At 37.4% G+C, this 24,474-nt stretch overlaps 1 protein-coding gene and 1 pseudogene across 9 annotated transcripts in view; one reads left to right on the top strand and one right to left on the bottom strand.

Moving 5' to 3' along the window:
• Window positions 1-1,243: 1,243 nt before the first annotated feature.
• Window positions 1,244-24,474, bottom strand: part of Lpxn (leupaxin) — a 37,227-nt gene continuing 13,996 nt past the window's right edge. For 7 of the 9 annotated variants that reach the window (XM_074046113.1, XM_074046082.1, XM_020159310.2 and 4 more), the window contains 6 exons: window positions 22,117-22,216; window positions 19,116-19,283; window positions 18,091-18,264; window positions 17,894-17,975; window positions 2,370-2,518; window positions 1,244-2,052 (listed from right to left, as the gene is read on the bottom strand). In XM_074046113.1, the coding sequence (XP_073902214.1) occupies window positions 1,783-2,052; window positions 2,370-2,518; window positions 17,894-17,975; window positions 18,091-18,264; window positions 19,116-19,283; window positions 22,117-22,146 (873 nt within the window). In that variant the 5' untranslated portion in view covers window positions 22,147-22,216 and the 3' untranslated portion in view covers window positions 1,244-1,782. Of the gene's footprint in view, window positions 2,053-2,369; window positions 2,519-17,893; window positions 17,976-18,090; window positions 18,265-19,115; window positions 19,284-22,116; window positions 22,241-22,310; window positions 23,027-24,474 lie in introns of those variants that run through there. The other 2 variants (XM_074046109.1, XM_074046091.1) reach the window with 2 other exon arrangements.
• Window positions 2,837-3,270, top strand: LOC109683463 (ubiquitin-conjugating enzyme E2 variant 1 pseudogene; annotated as a pseudogene).

Raw genomic sequence — 24,474 nt, forward strand, 5'->3', positions numbered from 1 at the left:
TATAGAATTAACTGTCACTACTTTCCTTTAACTCTCAAAACTCCCTTATTACCCATTCCAACAAAGAAGATACATTTAATAAATCTTGGCAAGAATGATGTAATCCATTTCAGTTCTCCAACAAGTACTATTCCCATACGAATCTAAAGATGATGAGGTTGGGCTTATTTAAAACAAAAAAATAAAACTCCAGTGAAAAAGTTTTTATTAACTTATTTTAGAATCAAGTATTCCAAAACTATAAAACTCTGTGCTTTTTATAACAAACAATCATACAATTATTTTTTGAACCATGGTAAGAAAGGTAAAGACCTTATCAATATCTATTTTATAGAAGGATGATTCTATGTGAAACCTACTTTAATAAACAAACTGATAAGATGAAAGAAAGTCAGATTCTTTAATATCTTGTAAAGCTTTTTAAAAACATTATAATATTTTGAAAGGAACAAATAATGAAGAGAAGATAAATCTTTGAGGCTTGACTCTCCTTCTCCAAACTAGAAGAAATAATTTGATCTTTGTAACATCTTCCTTCAGAGAAACTCTGAAAACAACCATCTCATTTGTCATCATGAAGCAATAATGAAGTTGAGGGAGATACATGACTCAGTTTTGACTTAAGAAATGAATATGTATCTGAGTCTGGTGGTACGCACTCGTACTCCCAGTACTTAGGAGGCAGATGCATGTGAATCACAAGTTGTAGGGTCATCCTGGACTATGGGGCATCAACCTATCTAGAGAGGGATGGGGGAAAGAGAGGAGAGAGAGAGAGAGAGAGAGAGAGAGAGAGAGAGAGAGAGAGAGAGAGAAAGGAAGGAAGGAAGAGGAAGGAAGGAAGGAAGGAAGGAAGGAAGGAAGGAAGGAAGGAAGGAAGGAAAAGAAAGAAAGAAAGGGAAGAAAAGAAATTGTTTTGTTTTAAGAAATGATTTTGGAAAGTGCCAGTGGAGAGCCACATTTTCTCTTTATGTAAATAAAGTGATAAAAAGTTTTAAGAAGCTTTGCCACCTTTTAAGATGATTCAATGCTCTAACTCCAAATCCCAAAATAAATGGTTATGGGCCCAAAAGTAAAGAGAAGAGTTAGTGAATAAGAGTCTCTCCTTTTAATTTTTTCTAATTTACAAAACAAATGTCTGTTATATGGAAAGAAAAAAGAAGATACAAATTTAACTTCAAATAATGTCTACTTAACATAGGAAGCAGAAAATCTACCAAGTAATATGACAATGAGTCATTAAAACCACAAGCCATTTTATTTATCAAAGATGTCAGTTAAATTCAACTTCCTCTTAAAAAAGAGAAATACATTGAAGGGAGATGCAAAGAGCTTAAAGGTAATTACTATGATTCCTAAGCAAAGAGAAAGTCGTAGCAGTGATAATGGGACAGTGAGCCACAGGGAAATAAGGGAAGCTTGAACAATGATTCTGAGGGTCATAGAAAAAGATCTGAACAGGACCATCAAAAAAGGTGAAAATGGAGGAAGAGAAAACCAGTGGTGAAGTGAACTTCACATGTGCAAAATACACCAGCAGAAGGACCAGACAGCAGAACCTAGCTCTAAATCTAAGTGTATGATTTTTAAAATAAAGTAAGAGTAGAGCTTAAAAAATAAAATTACCAAGTTAGTTATATATCATCTAGAAGTTCCCTTATTTGCTCATCACCTTTACATTCTCTACAAACCTACTGAGCAGGTCAATAACAGCAAATGTACTGTTTCCTATCTTGGCTTAAAATTTTGTAGGCAATCTGAAGAGGATGTGGAGAGGTAAGATTACAGTGAGAAGAGCTTGTTGAAGCAGGATTGGCAATAGGTCTTGTCATTCTGCTCCCTGAAGATGCCCTTGGACAGCTGTGTCAGGCAGAAAGCACATACGAAGTGCTCAGGATGGAACCTGTGCCCCATGGCACTGATGCAGCGGCCAGTGATGGGCTGCCCACATCCGTAGCAGAGAGTTCCTCTGCGGTGATGATAATGGAGCTCACAGAATGGACGTCCATCCAGTTCAAAGAAGGAGCCAGTAGAAAAACTGCTGAAGCAGTCCTGAGGGTGGAAAGAAGACAGAAAAGAAATGCATATATCAAGAGGTAAAATAACAGCAAAGTAAAATTTTCTGTCTTGAAATTCCTGCCAGGTATAGGAATTTCTCTCAGGTCTGTGACAAATGGATGTTAATCTCCCTACTCATAAAACAGACAAGCAAAGGCCCAGACTGGGTATTGTGTCTCATTTCTCCTTTAAGAAGTCCACATGAATTCCTTACTGGGAGCTGTGAAACCTTTTACGTGTTGCAATTCTTTCTCTACAGAGAAGAACCCTTGAGTTTTCCATAAATCCAAAAGACAAATGAGTATACAGACCCTACACACAAAGCACTCTGGGTGCCAGACATTGTCCATGGCTGAAAGGTAGTTTTCCAACACTGGCCGGTTGCAGCCACCACACTTTGGTGAGAACATGGCTAAGAAATCCTTTCGACAATATGGCTTCTTGTCCTTCTCATGAAAGCCTGGAGAGATAAAAATCAGGATTCATGGTTATAGTTTGAGGCCTTAAAGTTATGTTGCAAGCAAAGACAGGGCCAATAATCTAACTTCTCCCAATGTCAGCGTCCTCATATTCAAAACTGGGTTAATTATACACCAAGCGGTTGTTGAAAACAAGAAACAAGATAATGCAGGTGAAGTGTTTCAGAATTGTGGATGTCTCACGATAAGCATTTAATATCTGCTAAGGACTATTCTTCCTCAGTGTTTTCCTACTAAGTGTTCCCTTGACCTGGAAACCTAGAAGAAGAAGAAGATCCTTTGAGTGACAGTGACACAAGATGGCAGCCACCGTGGACTCAGGAGTAAAGTCTCTTGCAATTTCCAAATGTTGGAAGAATTCAGAGAAGGCCAGAATGGAGTAGGAGATGGCACATTTAGCTGGGGTCTAGAAGATTACTAAGACATGCCAGAAGATGGACAGGGATGATAACTGGGTCTCAAAGAACAATTTATGAAAACCTAATACACATCAATAAAATAGAATGTGGACCTAAATATCCAAAAGCACCTGCCCTTTTGTGAGATTTGTAATGAAAATTAATGTGAATGGAGTTGACAGCTAATGGTGGTGGACTCAAGAGCCTCATCAGTGCTAGCCAAGTGGCAAAATTCATATAGCATCAAAGATGTCCTCCAGGAGCTTCAGCATTTGATGATGTCTAAAGAGAACATGAAACTCTCTCAGCCACTAGATGGGCAGTTTTACAAGTGATTATTTGGAGCCCACAGTCCACGTTTGATTTGACAGTCTTCATTTTCCACAGCAGACCATGTCCTGGATACTTCTGTAGACTTCAAGTACTGGAAAGGAAGCTCCTAGCCTGACACGAACATGGACAATATGGAGTCACTCATGTCAAGATGTGATAACGTCATGATGAGCCAGCACAGGATGGGAGAGCTTGAGGACACACCCTCCAACAACCATACACACCCAAGGGTGTAACCAATCCGTTACCCTGCAGGACAGGCTACGCCCAAGAAGCACAGGCGAGTTGACACTATAAAAGACGACCAGCTGGACTGACCACCAGCGGCACTTCTCCGCGTCCTTCTCAGTCAAGCAGCGTCTACCTGCGTCAAGGGACTATTTCTGGGTGCCTCTCCTTGCCAACCTTCTCCCACTCTGGCCGGCAACCTTCCTCGGTCATTCTTGATCTCCCATGTCAATGCACCAGTCCACCACGACCAGAACCTTCGAGCTCTGGCCTCCCGCTCCAGGTCAGATGCCCGGCTCCTGAGTCCGGTTACCGTGGTCACCTCTGCCCGCCCCACAACAGCCTTACTGTGGGCCCGAATGCTCCCTAGATTCTGTCACTTGTACGCTCTCCCCCTCGCTTTCACAAGAACCAGCTTTCAATTGGTGACGCTGCCACCGAGGACCCCTTCTCCCGTTTGTTGAGCCCTTACGCGTGTTAACAATTTCCTCAATAAATGTGTGAACTGAAGTGGCTCCGGGTCCTCCACGTGTGTCGCTGGCCAAGTGTGGTTGAAGGCCTCGACTGCTTGCACGCTTTCCTGGGCCTGTTCACTACACAGTCAAAGGCAATTTATCTTAAGATACTGCAAATGATAATAATTTTGTCCATTTGAAATATGTAAATTGGGCTATAACAAAAAAGAAGAAAGATAAACCTAGAAGAAATAATTCAGAGTGTGGTTTCCAAATACCATAACAGTCTTATTGGAGAAATGGATGATTGGAACTACAAGTCAGGGTTGACAAGATGAGCCTGATTGTATTTTAAATGTCTCAAGAAATTTGGAAGATATCATAGATTATCAGGGACCATGCCAAGAGAATATAGTAATCAACCTGAAGAGGTTATCTCTGGCCGGAGAAAAAACAATTTAATAAAAGCTACTGCAATTGATCAATCATATAAGTATATATAACTCCATGAGTTCATAATGATTTTTAAAACATTCATTAGTTTGCATTTGGATACTGTTAATGAATGCACTCATTAGTCTTTTTACTCTTTTTTTTCTCTTTTGTAGTACTGGGAATGAACTCATGGGCTTGCATTTTTTGGGCAAGTGCTCTACCTACAACTTGAACCACACCCCAGTCCTTTGGCGGTTTTGTTTGTTTTATTTTCAACTTAATAGTTGGGGAGACACACAAACTACATCCAACCCTCAGAAATTTCTTTCTCATTTTCTTTTGTGTGCTCTCTGTAATTTCTTTTTGTTAACCTAGAATGTACATAAAACATAATTATAACAATTTTTATACTTTTCATTTTTATTACCATATTATTGTTGTACTGGGAATACATTGTGACATTTACAAAAGTGCTTACAATATATCTTAGCTACATTCACCACCTCCATCATTCTCCCTTATCCCTGCTCCTCACCTTCTTGGAATAGTTTTAAGAGGTCTCATTTTTCCATTTCCATACATGACTACATAATGTGTCCTTCATACTCGTCCTCCTTTACCCTTTCCTTATACCTTCCCCTTCCATCAGGTACCAACCCCCAGGACAGGACTTGTTTTACCCCAAGTCCTCCATTCTTGAAAAAAGACATTTTTGTTTAGGATAAGGAGTTTCATTATGACATTCCCATGTGTATATATAATATCATATATATTATTATATATATTTTACATGTATCATATATATGATATATATATTATATATGTGACATATATATTATATCATATATGTGACATATATTATATATCATATATGTGACATATATTATATCATATATGTGACATATATTATATATATATTATATCCCAAATTGGTTCGTTCCCTCCATTTTTCTCCTCAACAGATTTAAAAATTCTATATTCATTCTTGCATAGAAAGTGCATCAGCCATATTCATCCTCTTTATTTCTTTCTTTTACCCTCTTCTTCCCATTAGTGCCCTCCCTTAAGTGTGACCTATTTTCCATCCTTGTCCTTTTGTCTTTTAGTGTTTTTTTTTTTTTTTCAGATAAGGTCTCACAGTTTTGCCTGGGCCAGCCTTGGTCCATGTTCCTCCTATCTTCACCTCTTCAGTAGCTGGGATTATGGGCATGCACCATCATGCCTGGTCCCTTACGATTACTCTTATAAAGGGAAAGGTCAAATATTTATCCTACCTTTCCTATGTGAAATGTATTTCAAGATAATCAAAGAGGATGGGAATTTGGCTCAAGTGGTAGAGTGCATGCCTGGCAAGCACAAGGCCCTGAGTGCAAACCCAAGTACCTCCAAAAAAAATAGGTAACCAAAGAGTTGATGATAGAAGGTTACAGGTTGGGTTTTTTTTTTTTTTTGCATATTTGTACAGCGGAATACATTATGACATTTACATGTGTGCTTACAATGTATCTTAATTAGATTTACCTCATCCATCCTTCTCCCTTCCCTCATCCATTCTTCTCCATCTCTTCTGAGAAAAATGTTAATAGGTTTCATTGTCCTATTTTCATACATGTATACAAAATACATCCACCATATTTACCCTTGCTGTAGAAAGTTAGTTTTTATGGAATTCCAACTAATAAATATAGAAGGAATGATAAAAATATCACCTTTTGTTGCGTAAACCATTGAACCTAAGCAATAATCATCAATGGGGACCTTTAAAATGGAGAGATAGGGTTCGATCCCAGCAATGCAAATATATACATATATACATACATATACATAAATGGAGGGATCAAGCTGACACTACATGAAGTCAGTGATCCATCTTAGCATCAATACACGTGATCAGCTCATCCATTAAATACCTCAATGTGATTCAATAAGAAGTATATAGCACTACCACCTATTACCTTTTCTTGTCCCCAAACTTCCAAAAATAGTGTATACACCTTGCTGGTATCCTGATTCAAGAAAATCATATAAATGACCTCTGTTAAAATTTGTGTGGAGGGATTTAAATATAGATTTTTAAGTGAAAACAGAAAATTAACTTTGTTAAGCATGAACATAGTTTTAAGTCTTTTCAGTCATGATGCATGCTAAGGTATTAAAATGATGAGACAATCAAATTTCTAAGATTTTATTTTAAATATTCCAGGAAGAGAAAAAGTGTAGATGGATGGATAGGGATTAATAGAAGAAATTAGCTTGGCAAAACATTGACACTTATAGAAGCTAGATAAGGAAGCATATTTGTGCTTAAATGTGTACATAATTGTAAAAAAGTTTGAAAAGCAATTTGTTGAGGTATAATAACTTTTTTCTTCATATTAAATTTTCATATTAGATGCATGTTAGTCACATACAAGAAGGGGAGGGTAAAAGAAGGAAGTTAAGAAGGTGAATAAGGTTGATGTACTCTCTATACAAGAATGAATACGGGGGGAGGTGGCACAAACAATGTATACACATGTAAGTAAATGTACAAATGACAAAATAAAAGGAGAAAAGAAAAAAAGAACGAATACAGAATTTTTAAACCTGTTGAAATCACCATAAGAAGGGGACGAAGGTACAATGAAGAAAAATAGAGGAGATGAACCAATTAGGGTTATAATACATGTATACATGGAAATTTCATAAGGAAGCTCCTTGTATAGCTGTCTTAAACACACAAAAGTGTCATTTTATTTTTCTATTACAAAATCTCAGAACAGAAGGGTGAAACAGGTCCTATCTGGGAAAGCTGACACCAGTGGGAGGGGGAGGAAGTGGGGAAAGGGCATGGGAGGGTGAATATGTTGCAAATACTGTGTACACATGTATGTAAATGTAAAAATGAGACCTGTTGAAACTATTCCAGGAATAGGGGCATGAGGGGGATAAAGGAGAATGGTAAAGGGGGTGAATTCAAGTATGATATACTTGATATATTGTAAGAACTTTTGTAAATACCACAATGTACTCCCACCCAGCACAACAATTTAAAAAAAAAAAAGAAAATTCCTGGCTTGGGTCTTACTGATCCCATGCCCTAACAATGGACATGCACTGAATATGAAAAACCTATGAAAACTATGTTTTTAATCTTTTAAAATAAGCATACTTTTCAAAAAGAAATACTTTTATTTCTAATGTGTTGGTCATTATGAATGAGTCATGAAACTCAAATATACCCTATGTTGAAAACATATGGAGTGATTCACATATTTATTATTTCCTGTAATAAAGTTAACTGTTATTAACTCATTAGAAAATCATTTGATAATGTATATGTAGAGTTAAAAAAAAACAAAGCAAAGTATAGTGATTCATGCCTATGACCCCAGCACTCTGGAGGATGTGGCAGGAGGATTGCCAGTCAGAACCGGTTTGGGTTAGCATTTCACTGTCAGCCTGGGCTTCAGAGCAAGACCTTGTCTTGAAAAACCAAAAAAACTTTAAAAGAATAAAGATAAAAAAGATAAAAACATCTCAATCTTGGGAATTAATCTATATAAATAATTCAAAGAAGAAAACACGGTTAAAGATAAGCAATGTAAATATGCTATTGTGAACATATTTGGTTTCCAATATTTGGAATTATAAATAATACTTCAACGAACATCTTCAACCAAATAGCATTTTATCTTTTATAATTTGTTTACATAAAACCCTAATGAAATGTTTGGTCCTATTAAAATGATTATAAAACTATGAAACACTTGGATAACACATTAAATAAAAAAATGAATTTTAGTTACCAAAAAGTTAAGCATGCACAAATGCGAATAAATATAAAAATTTTCAAGAAAAATATTTACGTTGCTTTAACAGGATAAGTTACATGCGAAACTTTCTGGAAGGTCTTTAACATTAAAAAAAGAAAAATATAATGAACTAAATTCATCTTCCTGTACTTACTCAAGAAGTATACTCCTTTTGCTCCTGACTCAGGGATTTACTTAAGAGAACATGTGGGCAAACTACCCTATCTCAAGCAGTACCTAATCATTCTCTCTCCTTTAACATACAGAGTAAGTCAGTAGTTAGTTGGCTAGTCTCGTTGTCTGTCTCTCATTGAAATATATTTCCCCAAGAGCAGAAACTTTTCTTTTTTTGTCACTGTTTCCCTAGTACATGTAATAGTACCTGATACATACATAGCAATTTCTCAATAAATATTTATCAAATGGGCAGTCAAGTGAACAATCTCACAATAGCAAATTTGAGACTATTGGCTCCAGAAGTATGTTGTAGCTTAAGAGTCTTGCTTCAGCATTCACTAGACTATGTATAAATAGGTGAACTTCCTGATAAGGAACTGTCCTTACCTCTCAGAAAGGTGGCCTAAAAAAAGACCTCAAATATCCAAAGCAATCTGGAGCCAAAAGAGCAACACTGGAGGTGAGACTGGAAGGTAGGGGTTAGAAAATGGTCAGGCAGAACAGGGATTGGGGAACTTGATGGAAACTTATCAAGGACACAGAGGAGATAAACAAGTGTGGGGATTCTGGGGAGTCTTGAAACCACTCATCTAGGCCTTCAACTACTGAGACATATGAATGTTTATCAGCCATGCCTGGCCAGTGTGCCAGACCTCAGGGCAATTGGGAAGAAAAAGAGGGGCATACACAGTGTCCCCATGGAACACTGTGGTTGATGTTAACCATGACTTTCATTCTTCAACAGCAAGAGACAAAGTTTCTGGCAACTAGTACAGCACACCTAAGACCAGACCATCACAACAGAGGTATCACAATACCTAACTTCAAACTGTACTTCAGAGTCATAGTAATAAAAACACCCTGGGCTGGTCACTGGTTGCTCACACCCGTAATACTAGCTATACTCAGAAAGCAAAGATCAAGAGGATCATAGTTCGAAGCCAGCCCAGGCAAATAGTTCACTACACCCTATTTCAAAAATACTCAACACACACACACACACAAAATAAAAGGGCTGGGGGAGTGGCTTAAGTGGTACAGCACGTGTATAGCAAGCGTGAGGCCCTGAGTTTAAACCCCAATAACTCAAAGGAAAAAAACCTAATTATTTAACTAAATAAAAAGAAAAACAGCATGATACTGGCACAAAAACAGATATGAAGACCAATGGAATAGAATAAAAGACTCTGACACAAACCCACACAACTATAGCCATCGGATTTTTGACAAAGGTGACAAAATATACATTGACAAAAAGATAGCCTCTTCAACAAATGATGCTGGGAAATTGGTTTCCATTGCAGAAGACTGAAACGAGATTCCAGTCTCTCACCTTGTACCAGCATCAATTCAAAGTGGACTGAAGATCTTAATAAGCTGGGTACCGGTGGCTCACACCTGTAATCCTAGCTACTCAGGAGGCAGAGATCAGCTGATTTGAAGCCAGCCCTGGGCAAATAGTTCCCAAGACCATCTTGATAAAAACCATCACAAAAAAAAAAAAAAGGGCTAGTGGAGTAGTAGTTGAAGCAGCAAGAGCACCTAACAGCCAATGTAAGACTCTGAGTTCAAACTGCCAAAAAAACAAGATCTTAATATAAGATCTGAAACAGTGATATTAATCCAGGAAAAAAGTAGGGAACACACTGGACCACATAGGCATAGGTAATAACGTCATGAATAGAACTCCAATAGCTCAACAATTAAGAGAAAGCATTGACAAATGGGACTGCATGAAACTAAAAAGCTTCTGTACAGTGAAGGAAACAGTCACCAGATTGAAGAGACAGACTACAGAATGGGAGAAATTCTTTACCAGCTGTACATCTGACAAGGGATCATAACCAGAATATGCAAGGACATCAAAAAATTAACCTCTCAAAAAATCAACAACACACTGAATAAATGGGCAAATGAACTTAACAGACACTTCTCAAAAAAGTACAAAATGCTCAATAACATATGAAGAAATGCTCAGCACCTTGACCATGAAGGAAATGCCAATCAAAACGACATTGACTTCCACCTCACCCCAGTCATAATGGCTACCATCAATAACACAAATAACAAAAAGAGCTGTTGAGAATGTGGGGGAAAAGGAACACTTCTGTCCTGTTGGTGGGAATGTAAATTAGTGCAACCACTATAGAAAGCAACATGGAAGTCCCTCAAAAGACTAAAAATAGAACTACCATATGATCCAGTGATTCCACTCCTAGGTATATATCCAAAGGAATGTGCTCCAGGATACAATAGAGCCACCTGCACACCCATGTTTATTGCAGCACTATTCACAATAGCTAAGCTTTGGGAACAGCCCAAAGCTGTTGAACGGATTAAGAAAATGGGGTGTGTATACACAATAGAGTTTTTCTGTTATAAAGTAGAATGAAATTATGTTGTTTGCAGGTAAGTGAATGGAAGTGGAGAACAACATATTAAGCAAAGTAGATCAGCTTCAAAAAGTCAAATTCACATGTTTTACCTCATATATAAAAGCAAAACCTGTAAGTTAAATGTACATATAGATATATATATGATCATATATATATATATGTGTGTGTATATATCTATATATATACAAAAAGACATACATATATATAGTGAGAGAAAGAGGGCAAAATTGTATTAGTGAGTCTGTCTGAAGGAACTATGGGAGGCAGGAGAAGGAAAGAAAATGTTAGAGAATGAAAAATATTGGAACAACCAATTTATATATAAATATAGTATAATGTACTATCCTGTAAGCTGTTGAATATTAGGGAACATGGTGATATAGAATGAGTAAGCAATGGGGGGAATAATTTGATTAAAGTACGATGTATACAGGCCTAAAGTACCCCTGAACTATCAATATACACTTAAAAAAATGAAGAGTAGGATGGTAAAATAGGCCTTTTTCAGGGGTGGATACCAGTGGGAAGGGAGTGGGTATTAGGAAAGGGTAAATGAGTGTGAATATGGTGGACATATTTTGTATTCATATATGAAAATAGAAGAATGAAACCTGTTGAAATTCTTTTAAGAAAAGGGGAGGAAGGAAGAGGGAGAATGATGGAGGGGATAAATCTGGCTAAATATATTGTAAGCACATATGTAAATGTCACAATGTATCCCTTATACAACTATTATTTGCTAATAAATTTTTTAAAACAAAAGGTAGCCTAACATGATAATGAAATTATGAGCAATGCCATTTAGGGAGCACTTGCTATGTACTGTTTCCACTGAGGGTTTAACCTACAGTACTAAACTGAAATGAAATTCTTCATAGCAACCATTTGAAGTGGGTTCTAGCCCCATTTTACAAATCAAAAAAGGGGATGCACGCTGGTGGCTCACACCTGTAATCCTAGCTACTCAAGAAGCAGAGATCAGGAGGATTGATGTTCAAAGCCAGCCCGGGCAAATAGTTCACAAGACCTTATCTCAAAAAAAAACATTACAAAAAATGAAAGGCTAGTGGAGTCATTCCAGGTGTAAGCCCTGTAACCACAAGCTCCAGTCCCATCAAACAAATGAAAGAAAGAAGAAAGAAGGAAGGAAGGAAGGAAGGATGGAAAGAAGAAAGAAAGAAAAGCAAAAAGGGAAACTCAGAGAAGTTACTCACTAGTCAGTGGAGGAGTTGAAATTCAAATCTAGGCCCAACATCAATATCACATCTCTGACTTAAATGTGTCCTAAACTTGACCTCTAAATGGGAGCTAATAGTATCAGCAAATCACAAATATCATAGCAACAAATTGTGTAAATATGAGAGCTCTATCTGTGCCCTACTTAAACAGCATCTAAGCAAAGCATGCACAGTTCACTACCCAAGCAGCCTACCAAAGAAACATTCTTTCTAGAAATCTGTGATAGAAATCGGTTACATCACAAAATTCCAATAGAAACAGCCTGGAAATGGGACCCAAATCATATAGTTGCTATTTTTCCCTTACCTCCTGTCACTTTTTGATGTGCCTTGCTTTGTTCAAGTATGTTTTCTTTGAAAAGCAGACAATTTAGCAGAATTCTGAGGCCTATAGATCTAAAAGTCTAAACTAGTTATTTTATATGCTGTGCTGTTGCTCTTCCTCTAAACCCCTGTGACACAAAAGAGCTCATTTTCCTTCTTTATTTTTATATTTTTACCTTTTCAAAGGATTTCTATAGTTCATTCAAAGGAAACTAAATACAAGCAGTCCTACTATTTAAGAAAAATAAATACCCACAACCATCTTTCTTGTTTTTGAGTAGCATGGTATTAAACTTTTGCAAACATCACTCACCTGAGAACTTGTTAAAATGCAGATTTCTGGGTCCTCCCTCCCACAGTTTTTTATTCAGTAGATCTGGGATGGGGCCTGAGACTTTTCATTTTGAACAAGTCCCCAGGTGATACTGATGCTGCATAAAGCAACTGACATAAATCTGAGCTTGTCTGTATATTGGTATTACTTAAGAAAGCTAAAAGACAAGCCAACTAACCTAGCAATGACCCCCATCTAGGCATTTGCAGGGTGATTGGTCTCAAGAGTGAGAAAGCAGAGAAGTAACAATCTCTGTTTCAATTTGGGCAATTCTCGGGAGAGGAATCAAAAGCAATCAGCCAAACTTGCTGTGATATCCCTGCACATAGTAATCCAATAAATTGGGGAAGTTTCAGCACTTTCCCAGAGGCTCTCTCTGGGGCCAATTACCTCTGGAGGATGAATGAGAAACACTGACAATTAAAAGTGCCACAGAGACAGGGAAGGTATTTTTACTCTGATGAGACTCTTATTCACGAGGGAAATTAGGGAGCATTCTGCACGGCTTGGATAATGAACAATTAAAAGGAAAGACAGGTAGGCACTGAGGACCTGGTCCCTGTGGGAGGATGCTAAGGACCAATGTGTTTAGAAACTTGAGACTTAAAAAGGAATTCTCTGAACTGAAGAAAAAAAATGCAGATAAGTTTAATTTCCCAGGAGGCTTTATAGTTAAACTGTCATTATTGAAACTCTGTGTGTGACTATGTGCCTTGGGATAAGAGGCAGGATGCTACCTAATTAATGAATTGACCATATGGTAGAAGACCCATTTACAAGAAGGCCAGAGACAAAAATGGAAATATAACCTAAACAGAGCTTCTGATTAATAAATGACACTTTTTGTTAGGTGCCTCCATTTATAAACATGTTTTAAGTATACTTTCATGTGTATATTAAGTCATTAAATAATCATCCTGTCTGTTTAGAAGAGGGTCAGGCCAAATCTGTAACAATGAAACTAGCTAAATCTTTATTATGCTTTCTAGTCAGCATAGGGATTGGGTATTTTTCTTTTGTATCTATTCTTCTCATGTCTCTTCTTTAAATGTGCTGCTAATCTGTTGTTCAATTTCCACGTCATAATTATTCACAGACAGTTTTAACTTGCTAACTATTCAAATAATTTTCAGACTTCTATGGCTACCAATACAATATAAATTTACTGTGACACGTTTTTACTGTGTAGTTTAGATTAACTCTCAATAAAAATCACTGCTTAAGTAAAGTGTAATCTAGAAATGAAATACCTAACAATTTGTGAAATGCACAGGGCGAGCTCCAGTAAACAAGCAAATTACTACAAAGCATTTTGCTGGCAGATTATGTCAGTGCTGCTGTATCCGCGTCTGTTGTGAAATAAAGCATATCATGTTGGTACTAAGAAAGCAAAGATATTCAATAGCAAGGAGGAATTCAGTCTCATCCATGGGCAATAATGTAGAAAAAAACAGTGAATTTGCAAAAATGAGATGTGAGTTTACATCCCATCTCTTCAACCTTCTTCTAGTAGAAGGACTTTAAGAAAATAACTTTACCTCCCTGAGGTTCAATGTTTTCATCTAAAGCAAAGTAAAATGTGGAATAAAATTGTTCTCACTGGTTTTTGTGGGGATTAAACGTCAAATAGTTATCAATATACATAATAATATGCCTGGTATTTAGGAGAGTCTCCATCTTGGTGAAAGGCCTGAACATACATTTTACCCCTCCTGAAACATCAGCAATATGACAGCTAAGGAACTATTAAAATTGTAAATCGCCATAAAGAAAAAGAAAAGAAAAGGATATTCCACTATCAAGATATCAACGACATTTCAAAAAAATAGTTTGTAAGAGTGTCAACTAACATGACATAAATAAGAAAACTGGAACCTATACCTTCACAGATTGGAGATGTTAATCAAAAATCAAGCCCCCCTGAGCTCAATAACATCAGAGGGGCTTAGGAATGGAATATATAAAGGACTCTTCAAGGTTAGAAACAGGTTGGTTGAAAGTCTGAATATCCATTGGAGGATCAGACGCTCTACCCTACCACAAAACATATTATTACTTCTGGAAATAAGAAGCTGGAGACTCACAATGCTCAGAGATATTAAATATCTTGAAGAGGGAAGTCAAGATCTCTACAAAAACAATAAGCAACAGTGGACATGCTAAGTGATAAAATCCTCTTCCTTATCATGTTTCTTTGACCTCAGAATGATGACAGAGAAAATATCTCTTTATTAAAATTGACTCCTCAAGATAAAAGTCCTATGATTGTAATATTGAGGGGTTCTCCAACCAAAAAAGGCTAGTATCAGCCTACCTGAGCACTATACAGTTGAGTCTGCAAATCAAGTTCTATATACCCATAATGGAGTCTTCCAATCAGCATTTTATTATTTCAGTCTTAATCAGGAACAGACAACCAAGGATCAGTAGCATTTAACAAAGGCAAGGTAAAAACATATTAGCTGCCAAGATGTAATAAATATCAAATTGCAAACTGAGTTGCAAGACATTTTGAGAACTGATATCCAAAAACTACTTGCACAATTCTTGAGTTCCTAACTCACACTAAAAATATAAAACAGATAAAGATAAAGGAAAATTGAGAAAGGGATTTGTTTGTCAAAGATTTATGCTTAGTGCTTCACCACCACCAGACAGTTAGGGTTCCTGGTAATCTTAGGTCAAGAAAGGGACTTCAATAGGGTCACTCAGAAAACTAGATATGTGTGCCCTGCCATTTGTGGGATACAGTTAATGTATCTGACTCATTCCTGGAAAAAGTCAATAGGTGAGAGGCTGGCTGAAGGGGCCTATGACAGCTGAATAGAGAACAGCTGGAAATTAACTGCAATGCCATTAGTTACAAGAGAAAAGTGAGAATTTCCCATGGTCCTTACATGAAAATTTGAGTGAAAGGAATGATATGGAATCAATTTAATCATTTCTAAGGGATTGCCAAGAAGCAATGATGAAAATGCTGTGAATAAAGAAACTCTAAAGAAAAATACCTGAGAGATATGTGACAAGGGGAGAACAACCAGTCAAGACATGTACAGGACAACCAGGAATATGCTATAGAACCTGTACTTAATCCATGAGAAAAGTTAGAGTTAAACCACATACAGGCCTGAAGAGCAAGTAATCAATTTAACAATAACATTAGACAAGTTAGAACTTTTTTCCCCTCCATTCTTATCTTCCTCATTCACATTTTAACTTCCAAAGCAACTTGCAACAGGGGTAAAGGTGGTGGGTGTCAAACGCAGGTCAGGAGAGGAAGAAGGCCACAGCCCTTTCCTGGACTCCAAAGCTTTAAAGCCCTGCGAGGGAGAAGGAATAACTTCCTGTTTAAAAACAGTGGAGGCTTTACCATTACTTATTTACCATTGAAAAGGACACTGTGAGACTGAATTACCTAAGGACTAGTTTTAGTGTTTCTGTATCCTCAAATAATTTTACATTAGAGCTGATTATTAAGAACAATCAGAAAAGACATGGGACTGCCGAAGCTTTTATTTAGGAAAGAAAAGAAAACCATCCTCACTGAGTTAATTGTAAAAGAGTAAGTAGGAAAAGACAAAAGAAAGTTCTCTGATTCCATGCATGAGCCATGTTGGTTCAAACCATACATAAAAAGAAGTCAGAAAAAAATAAGTACATTCAGAGTACGGGTGAAAAAGCTGTTTAAAAAAAAAAACATGTCACATAGAAAAGATCAGGGATAAAAATAAAATCTTAATTTAAAAAAGTTCTCGCTGGGCTACTCAGGAGGCAGAGATCAGGAAGATCATGGTTTGAAGCCAGCCCAGGCAAATAATTCAAGAGACTCTATCTTGCAAATACCCAACACAAAACAGGGCTGGCAGAGTGGCTCAAGTTGTAGAGCACCTACAGAGCAAGCATGAGGCCCTGAGTTCAAAACCCAATAATGCAAAAAAAAAAAAAATTCTCAATTACAGGATCTGGAAGATAATGAAGTAATGTCTTCAGAATTATGAGGGAAAATAGTTTCCACTAAATAAAAATGCCATAGAAATCTGTGCCCAGGCAATTTCCAGATATTCAAGTTCTCAAAAATATCATCTCCTATTCATGCTTTCTCAGAAAACTACTAGAGGATGTGCTCCTCTAACATAAAGGTTAAAGGACACGTTAAAAGATACAGAAACAAAATCCAAATTATCCTAGGGATAATTTCTGAATAATGAAGTAGGACAACTGCTACTTAACAGGAAGAACTTATTTTAGGTTGGAGCAGGAAGATGGAAATCTCCTAAAGGACTATCTCTAAGAGAAAAAGACTATTACCAGATGTGATTGACCATTTTGACTGCTCTGTCAGATTTCACTGCTCTGCCAGATAAATTAATGGTAAGTGCAATGAAAACTATTTTAATGAAAATATTCAAATGTTAACTCCGGGAAAAAAATAGATTTTTATCACAATAATAATAATCATTATAATTTTACCTCCATATGCCAGGCATTGCTCTAAACACTTTACCCATATTGTTTCTAAGTCTTCATAACAGCTCTATAAGGTAGACACTATTACACCTATTTAATGAGGAGAAAAGTGAGGTACAGAGGGGTTAAATGGCTTAACAACATCTTACAACTAACAGTACCACAACCCAGATTTGACCCAGGCAGTCTGACCCCAATATCCATGGTCTACTGTAATCATAATTTGCTGAATGGCTTCATTGAGAGCAATATTTACACGATTGTCAATAAGTACACTTAAATACTCATCTAACCTCTAATGATGACATAATTATACATCAAGAGAATGGGAGAGGGGAATTATGTTGGGGTTGGTAGGGCAGTCATAACCTCTCTAAATTTTGTCTCCTCTAGAAGAAAGTCAATATATACTGGTAAAATATTTAGAAACAATCTATAGTACTATACTATCTTATATAAACAAGTAAATATCAGAATAAACAGCTAAAAGAATTTGTGGGAAACTGGATTTGGGGGTGGAGAAGAGGAAACAAGGCAATGTTCTTTATCAATATTATCCTTGGAGTAATACTTGAGTGTTTATTTATTTTAATTTTCTTGATTAAGAAAAATTATACAAAAATTATATACAGCTAGTGAGCAATGGATTGAAATGGGCACTTAGATGGTAGTGATAGGAGCTAGGACAACCACAGCAGTGGAAAGCAGACCTAAAAAGTGTGGATGGCCTTCCCATCACTAGCCTTTGGGGGTTAGGTTGCAGCTTCCCAGTCCTACCTTCTTCACCAAACACCTCACCACAGTGAGAGCAGAAGAAGTGCTCTGGGTGCCAGGTCTGGTTCATTGCTGTCAGTACTTTCTGGAAAAGGAAGACACAGAGAGGAATTAGAAGGCTGCAGAGTTGTTAAATGTGACCTGGTCTCTATACGTGATCAAAAGCTACATGAAGCTGGGAGGGGAAGTGCGTTACTTACATCCAGGATGGGAGCAGCACAGTAGGCACAGCGTGGAGAAAAAAGCTGGTGGTAGTCCTTGGGGCAGTAGGCCAAGCCATTCCGCTCAAAGAAGGGACTGGAACCAATCTCTTCTTTGCAGTGAGTACAGACAAAGTGCTCTGGATGCCAGGATTGTCCTAAAGCATGGATCATCTAGGGATAACACAGAGTCTAGGTTGCACAACTGTAGAGGGTGGTCTTCATACTGCATTCCATGTACACAACAACCCTGAAGTTACACAACACCCAGGCCCAGACCTAGGTTCCACTTAAGGTGATCTGTGGTCATGCTTAATGAATAGTAAAAGTGACCTACTCTCCTGACCACTCTAATAAAAGCATGTAAGTGTTCATTACCATTTTACTGGAAACAACACAGAGTATACTGGTGATCTATAAGAGATAAGTAAAGCCTTATCTTGTCACTCCTGGAAGAGGAAAAAGCCAAGTAGTTTTTACTCCTTGCTCTAAGCACCTCACCTCACATGACACATACATATAAATGAAAGCTGTTTGTCATGGATTTGGAGAAGGATGGTTCAGAGCAAGAGTCTATGGCCATGATTTAAAGCTACATTCTGCTGAAAATTGCAATCAACTAACTTAGATCAGAAATGTTTTAATAGAGGGAGTAGTGAGAAAGGTCATCTCAGTAAAGGCAGTACAGAAAAATATTTAAGAACTTAATTTCAGGAGCCAGACTCTCCTAAGACTTACCTCTGCCTCTTACTAGACCTTGGTTATATCAGTTAGTGTCTCTGAGCTCTCTGATTCTTTATCTTTACAAAGAGAACAGAATAGAATCTCCTTGAAGGTTTTACTAGACCATTAAATGAGGAAATACTTATAAAACACTTAGCTCAGGGTACTGTAAGTGATCAGTAATTATTAATGATTACATTCTAAAGTGTCTTAGAATATGAGGAGAAAGAGTCATCATTGGTGGGACAGAGACAAACATGCAGACACTGAAACTATAGGACCAACAACTTGGCCAAACTCACCTTTCCAGCAATCGGTTTCCGGCAGGAAGCACAATGGCCCTTGGGCACTGTGGCAATCCCAAGGTCCTGCAATTCCTGTTCCAAACCCCCAAGCATTGAGTCCAAGGAGGCTTCGTGATCCTGTTTGTCTGGTAAGTGCCTCTTGCTGATATCTGCTTTCACTGCAACCTGATACATGGAAAGAAACATAAAGAGAAACAGCCTTCATGCTGATTGTTGTCATTTTCTACACAACCCCATAAAACTTACCTCTACTGACTGATCTCTTGGTCTTCAAACCTTTCTCCAAAGTACTGGAGACAGCCAACATTTTAACACCAATAAAAGTCACTTTTCATAGCTGGATTCTGGTGGCTTACACCTACAATCCTAGCCACTTAGGAGGCAAGGATCACCATTCCAGGCCAGCCCTGGCAAATAGTTCATGAGACCCTATCTTAAAAATATCCAACACAACACAGGGCAAGCCAAGTGGCTCAAGTGGTAGAGCACTTGCCTAACAACCGTGAGGACCTGAGTTTAAACCCCAGTACTGAAAAAAAAAATCAATTTCACTTGTTGAACACCTAGTTTATGACGATCACTGTTCTAAGTATTTGAAATAAAGCAATGTATATGACAGACCAAGTTTCTGTCCTAGTGAAATCTGTACTGTGTAGGTAATATATAATAAATAACTAGATAAACATATGCTGCTAATGTCAGATAAATAAATGTTGTATATGGAGATAGAAGTGATGGAGGGATGGATGATGAGGAAGAATTGATTTAAAGTGGGGGTGATCAGAGAAGGCCCATCCAGGGAAGTGATATTTGAGCAGATTTTGAGTGATACCTAGGGACCTAGAAATACTGAGATTTGTGTGGAAAGCGTTCCAGAGCAAGTGAAGACCTCAAGGAAAGAAACTGGCACATTAGAAGAAAAGTCAAAAGGTCAGTGGAAATAGACAAAGGAACTGAGATTAAGCACAGCAGAACATGATGGAGAGAAAGATCCCACGGGGCCCTCAGCATAAAACCTTTGGTTTATTCCTTGATGATGAGAGCTCTGAAAGAATTCACAACATCCTTGTAATGTTGACTGGAGAGCAGGAGTGGATACAGTGAAACCATTAGGAGAAAAGACCAGTGTTAGGAGAGAAGGTAATGAAAAATGGTCAGATAAGACATGCTGGTGGATTGGATTCATTGTAAGCAAAACTCCTAACTAATTATTATAAAGCTCAAAGGTTTATTATTATTATTTACCTAAACAGGAGATCTTCAAATTACAAAAGAGATGTCTAATGCTTAGCTCATCAGAAAAGCACAATGGCTGTCCATTGCCTCCACATCAAATTTGTGCTCATTGGACAGGCGTTCAATGCCTCCCATCCACTGGCCTCATTTTACCATCCCAATCTCATTTTTTTAAAAGTATACAGTAAAAAGCCTGCTGTTTAAGGCCGGAAGGCTCCCTACATTCTCCTGAACCTGATCTGTTACTGTCTGCCTTCATGCCTCTAGTTACTCTATTTTCACTACCTAGAATAACCTCACATTGTTATATGCTATATGTTATATGTTATATATATGTTATATGTTAGGTGTTATATTATATGTCATAATATTCATTTCCCTTCAAGAAATCTGATTCTTTGACAGATTTCTGTCCTCTTCTATTACATAATGTTATTTAATGTTCAAGAGATAAGTTCAAAAGGTAATGCCAGAAGGCCCTGAAAAAGTAATAATACTAAACATGAAAAATAAGTAAAAATACAACAACATATCTATAACTACATCCACATCTCTTTGCTTGTATATTCCAGAATACTTCTGAACAGATATGTAACAAACGGGAAATGCTGACTACCAGCAGGGGGCAGAACTAGATGACTGGGGGACAGATGTGACAGGGAAATAGTTTAGTATAAACTTACTTCTGTATTGATTTTTGTATAATGTGAATGTATAGCTTATTAAAAACCAGATATTTTTAAATTAAAATTTAAATGGATCAAGACACACGCTAAATTAATATAAAAATATAAATTACCTAATTTTTCTAGCATTTTCAGACATATAACACAATGAGCAAATTCACTCAATTTTCTTGTAGATGTTAGCTAATCAAAGAATACTAACTATTAAAGTAAACTTGTTTGTGATGTTTATTCATTTGTCCTTCTAATAAATATGTATTATTTACTATGTACCAGACCCTGTTCTGGGAACTGAACTATTCTGAGCACTGCCCTCCTCAATCACACACATATTAATATTCTGCCTTAAAATTATTTCATAGTTACTTTATGCGTATGTATCAAATTTTCCCACTAGACTTAGAATGGCTGGATTCTCTACCTTAAGAATTCTAGATACATATCCTTTTATAAGTCCTTAAGCCCATTTATCTGATTTTTGCTCTATAGGCAAAAACAAGGAAGCAGATATTACCTCAATATGGGCTTGGGACTATTCTTCTTACTTTGACCTCTCTGGCTCTGTCTCAGTTTGCATTCTGGCCTCCTCTGCCCTGCATGGCCAGGTCTCTAATGTTCCTTCTGCATTATCAGGCTTTAGATTGCCTATGCCCTTAGGGGATACCCCACTAAAAAACTCTTTTCTTATCTCTATATGTCCAAACGCTATACATTCTTCAGAGTCCATCCCATGTCCCATCCTCACCTCTGATAAAATGTGTATGACCTCTCCAAATCTCTACAGTTTGCTCCACATATTTTGACAAACCACCTAACTTTAATTCCATAAATGTTACAGAGGTTTATGCCTCATTTTAATAAGCACACTACAAGCTCCTTGAGCTCATAGCTTGTATCATATTATCTTTTGTGTCCAAATAATAATAAAGTTGAGTTTCTCCACTGAATTAAATCAGGTTTGGGAAAATGAATGTCAGCTTAGAATTCTTAAACAGGAGAATGGCAGAGCTGAGTTCCACCAAGATAAACTGGTGCCTCTCTGGGACTGGAGACTTTATCATCCAGGCTGTACCTACCGTGGCCTGCATTTCACTCAGGTGGGCCATGAGCTCATCCAACTGAGCAGCTGCTGAGGTTTTAGGAGGTGCTGGTGATTCCCTTTGTTCTTGGACCTCACTAGAGAGAGAAAAAAACGTCATACTAACATATCAAAACCCAAATAAATAATAAGTTACATAAAGTATCAGAAAATATACTTTTAACTACTAACCCCTTAGATAAAAGTCAAAAACAAGGGACAAAGAGTATTTTAAAAATAGCTGTTAATGACTGGGCATGGTGGCACACATCTGCAATACCAGCTACAGTGAAGAGAGATTGAGAGGACCGTGGTCCAAGACCAGCCCGGGCAAAAAATTAGCAAGATATCATTCCAACAAACAATCCAGATATGGTAGTGCGTGCCTGTAATCCCAGCTTTATGGGAGGTATAGATAGGAGGATAACAGTCTAGGCTGGACAAAAAAGCATGGCTATCTTCCTCTCTTAAGAAGGAAGATTTTGTCCTTTGAGTACAACGTGTAGCCCTCTGCCACATGGAAATGATTTATTTTTATTTGTTTTTAAATCTGGAAGCAAATGGTCAGGTAGTCAAGTAACTAATTGAGTTCTTCTTGGAAGTTCCTTAGAATGTAGGCGGGAACTTCTCAAACTCTTTCACTCATTAATCCCTTAGAAATTGCTGCCACTGGCATGTTCTTGGCAGGACTTTGAGCACATTCTGCTGCCCTGTACCTGAGTACAGAATAAATAGAGTTTCTTATCAGGGCCTGCCTATTCATAAAATCTTCCCACCTCACAGTCAGGGCATATTTGTGCTTATTCAAAGAATCCCTGCTGTTTTTTTAACTAGAGTTCTAGTGCAGCATATAAAGAGAAATAGATCATTAAGATACTCAAATAGTAATTGAACCAACAAATGATATTCTAAATAATAAATAAGACATAAAAAGTTGATGAGTACAAATTAAAGTGTCCTGCTATAGGAAATGTTCCTGAAAAGAGGAACCTTAAATTTGATTTGTTTGCTGATTTCTAAAGACAGTAACAGTACTTTGCAATGCCATCAGCAATATAAGTTACTTCATTCTCAGAGATTTGAATAATACAAATCACAAGACATGCATTTAAAAGCATCGGAAGTTTTTTTTTGTTTGTTTTACAATGACAGTGAGTAAAGTGGAAGAGTTTATTGAGATAGAAAAGTGTAAAGGAGGAGAGTAGAGCCCCCAGAGTTGAAGGAGTCCCAGGAGAGGGTGCCCTGCATCTGAACATCTTAAGTAAGGAGTTTCTTTGCCAGGTTTTTCCCCCATTTATTTCTGTTATTTTTTTTATGACTTGTTTCTTTTCATTGTTAACAAAATTATTACTTTATTCATTTAAAAGATACATTTCTAAATAATAATTTAGAAATACTGCTATTGATATACAATTGTAAGAAATATTCCATTGCTATTGTTCACAGCTTGTACTGAATACACTTTCAAGATACAGTGAAACAATGTTCGGTTCATTTAGGCAAGCCAGAGTAAAGGGCAGAAGCAACTCACTAGCTTCTGAGTTTAACATTCTCTCAGTGTGTGCTCGTGTTCCTGGTTGTGAATTACAACTGCCTCAGGGATTTATAAGAGTCCATAATGAATTTATGAGTGGATTTTATATAACTCTCCCACGCATGCATACGTAGTAAGTATTGTTAAGTAATAGAGACTGTATCAAACAAAGTCCAGTCAGGAAAACATAAGCTACTTTAAGTAAACAAAAGGAATTAAATTCAGAAATGTGACTTCACAGGTGATGGGAGAGGTAAGAAGCAAAACTGAAGACAATGTGGTAACCAGAGATTAGCCACAGTAGGAAGCCATCATGACCCCTAAGTCAAAGAGACAAAGAGGCAAAGTTGCTAGAGCCCAGCGGTCCAGGTCAATGAACTAAAACCAGAGCACATCTGTCAGGCTCTTGCTGAAGCCATAAGAAAGATGTATTTGCTGTCAAGGACACTGAAAAGTCAAGGACTGGGGCAAATGGCCTGGATTTCTCTGTTTTACACCCTCCTGTGTCTCCATAGTGCCTCCTGTTGGTTGCAACCCATAAGAGCCAATGTCCCTGGTGGGAAAACCAAACCTGCAGGGTCAGCTCCCTGGAATGCAGAGCAAAAGAAGGAAGAAGGAAATGAGGGAAAGGAGGCCAGAGGTCCACACTAGGGGAATTGGGGCAGGGAGGTGGTAAGCTAGTATTGATGTTAACATCAATTGATTACAATGCCAGATACACAGGAAAATGCCTGTTGCTTGTTTTGTTTTTTTGTATTTTGAGTGTTCACTTACGTTTCTATTGGAGACTTAGCTTCCCAGATTTAAGAAAGCAAGTATTTA

This window comes from Castor canadensis, chromosome 1, assembly GCF_047511655.1.
Source record: "Castor canadensis chromosome 1, mCasCan1.hap1v2, whole genome shotgun sequence".
In the NCBI taxonomy this organism is placed as follows: Eukaryota; Metazoa; Chordata; class Mammalia; order Rodentia; family Castoridae; genus Castor; species Castor canadensis.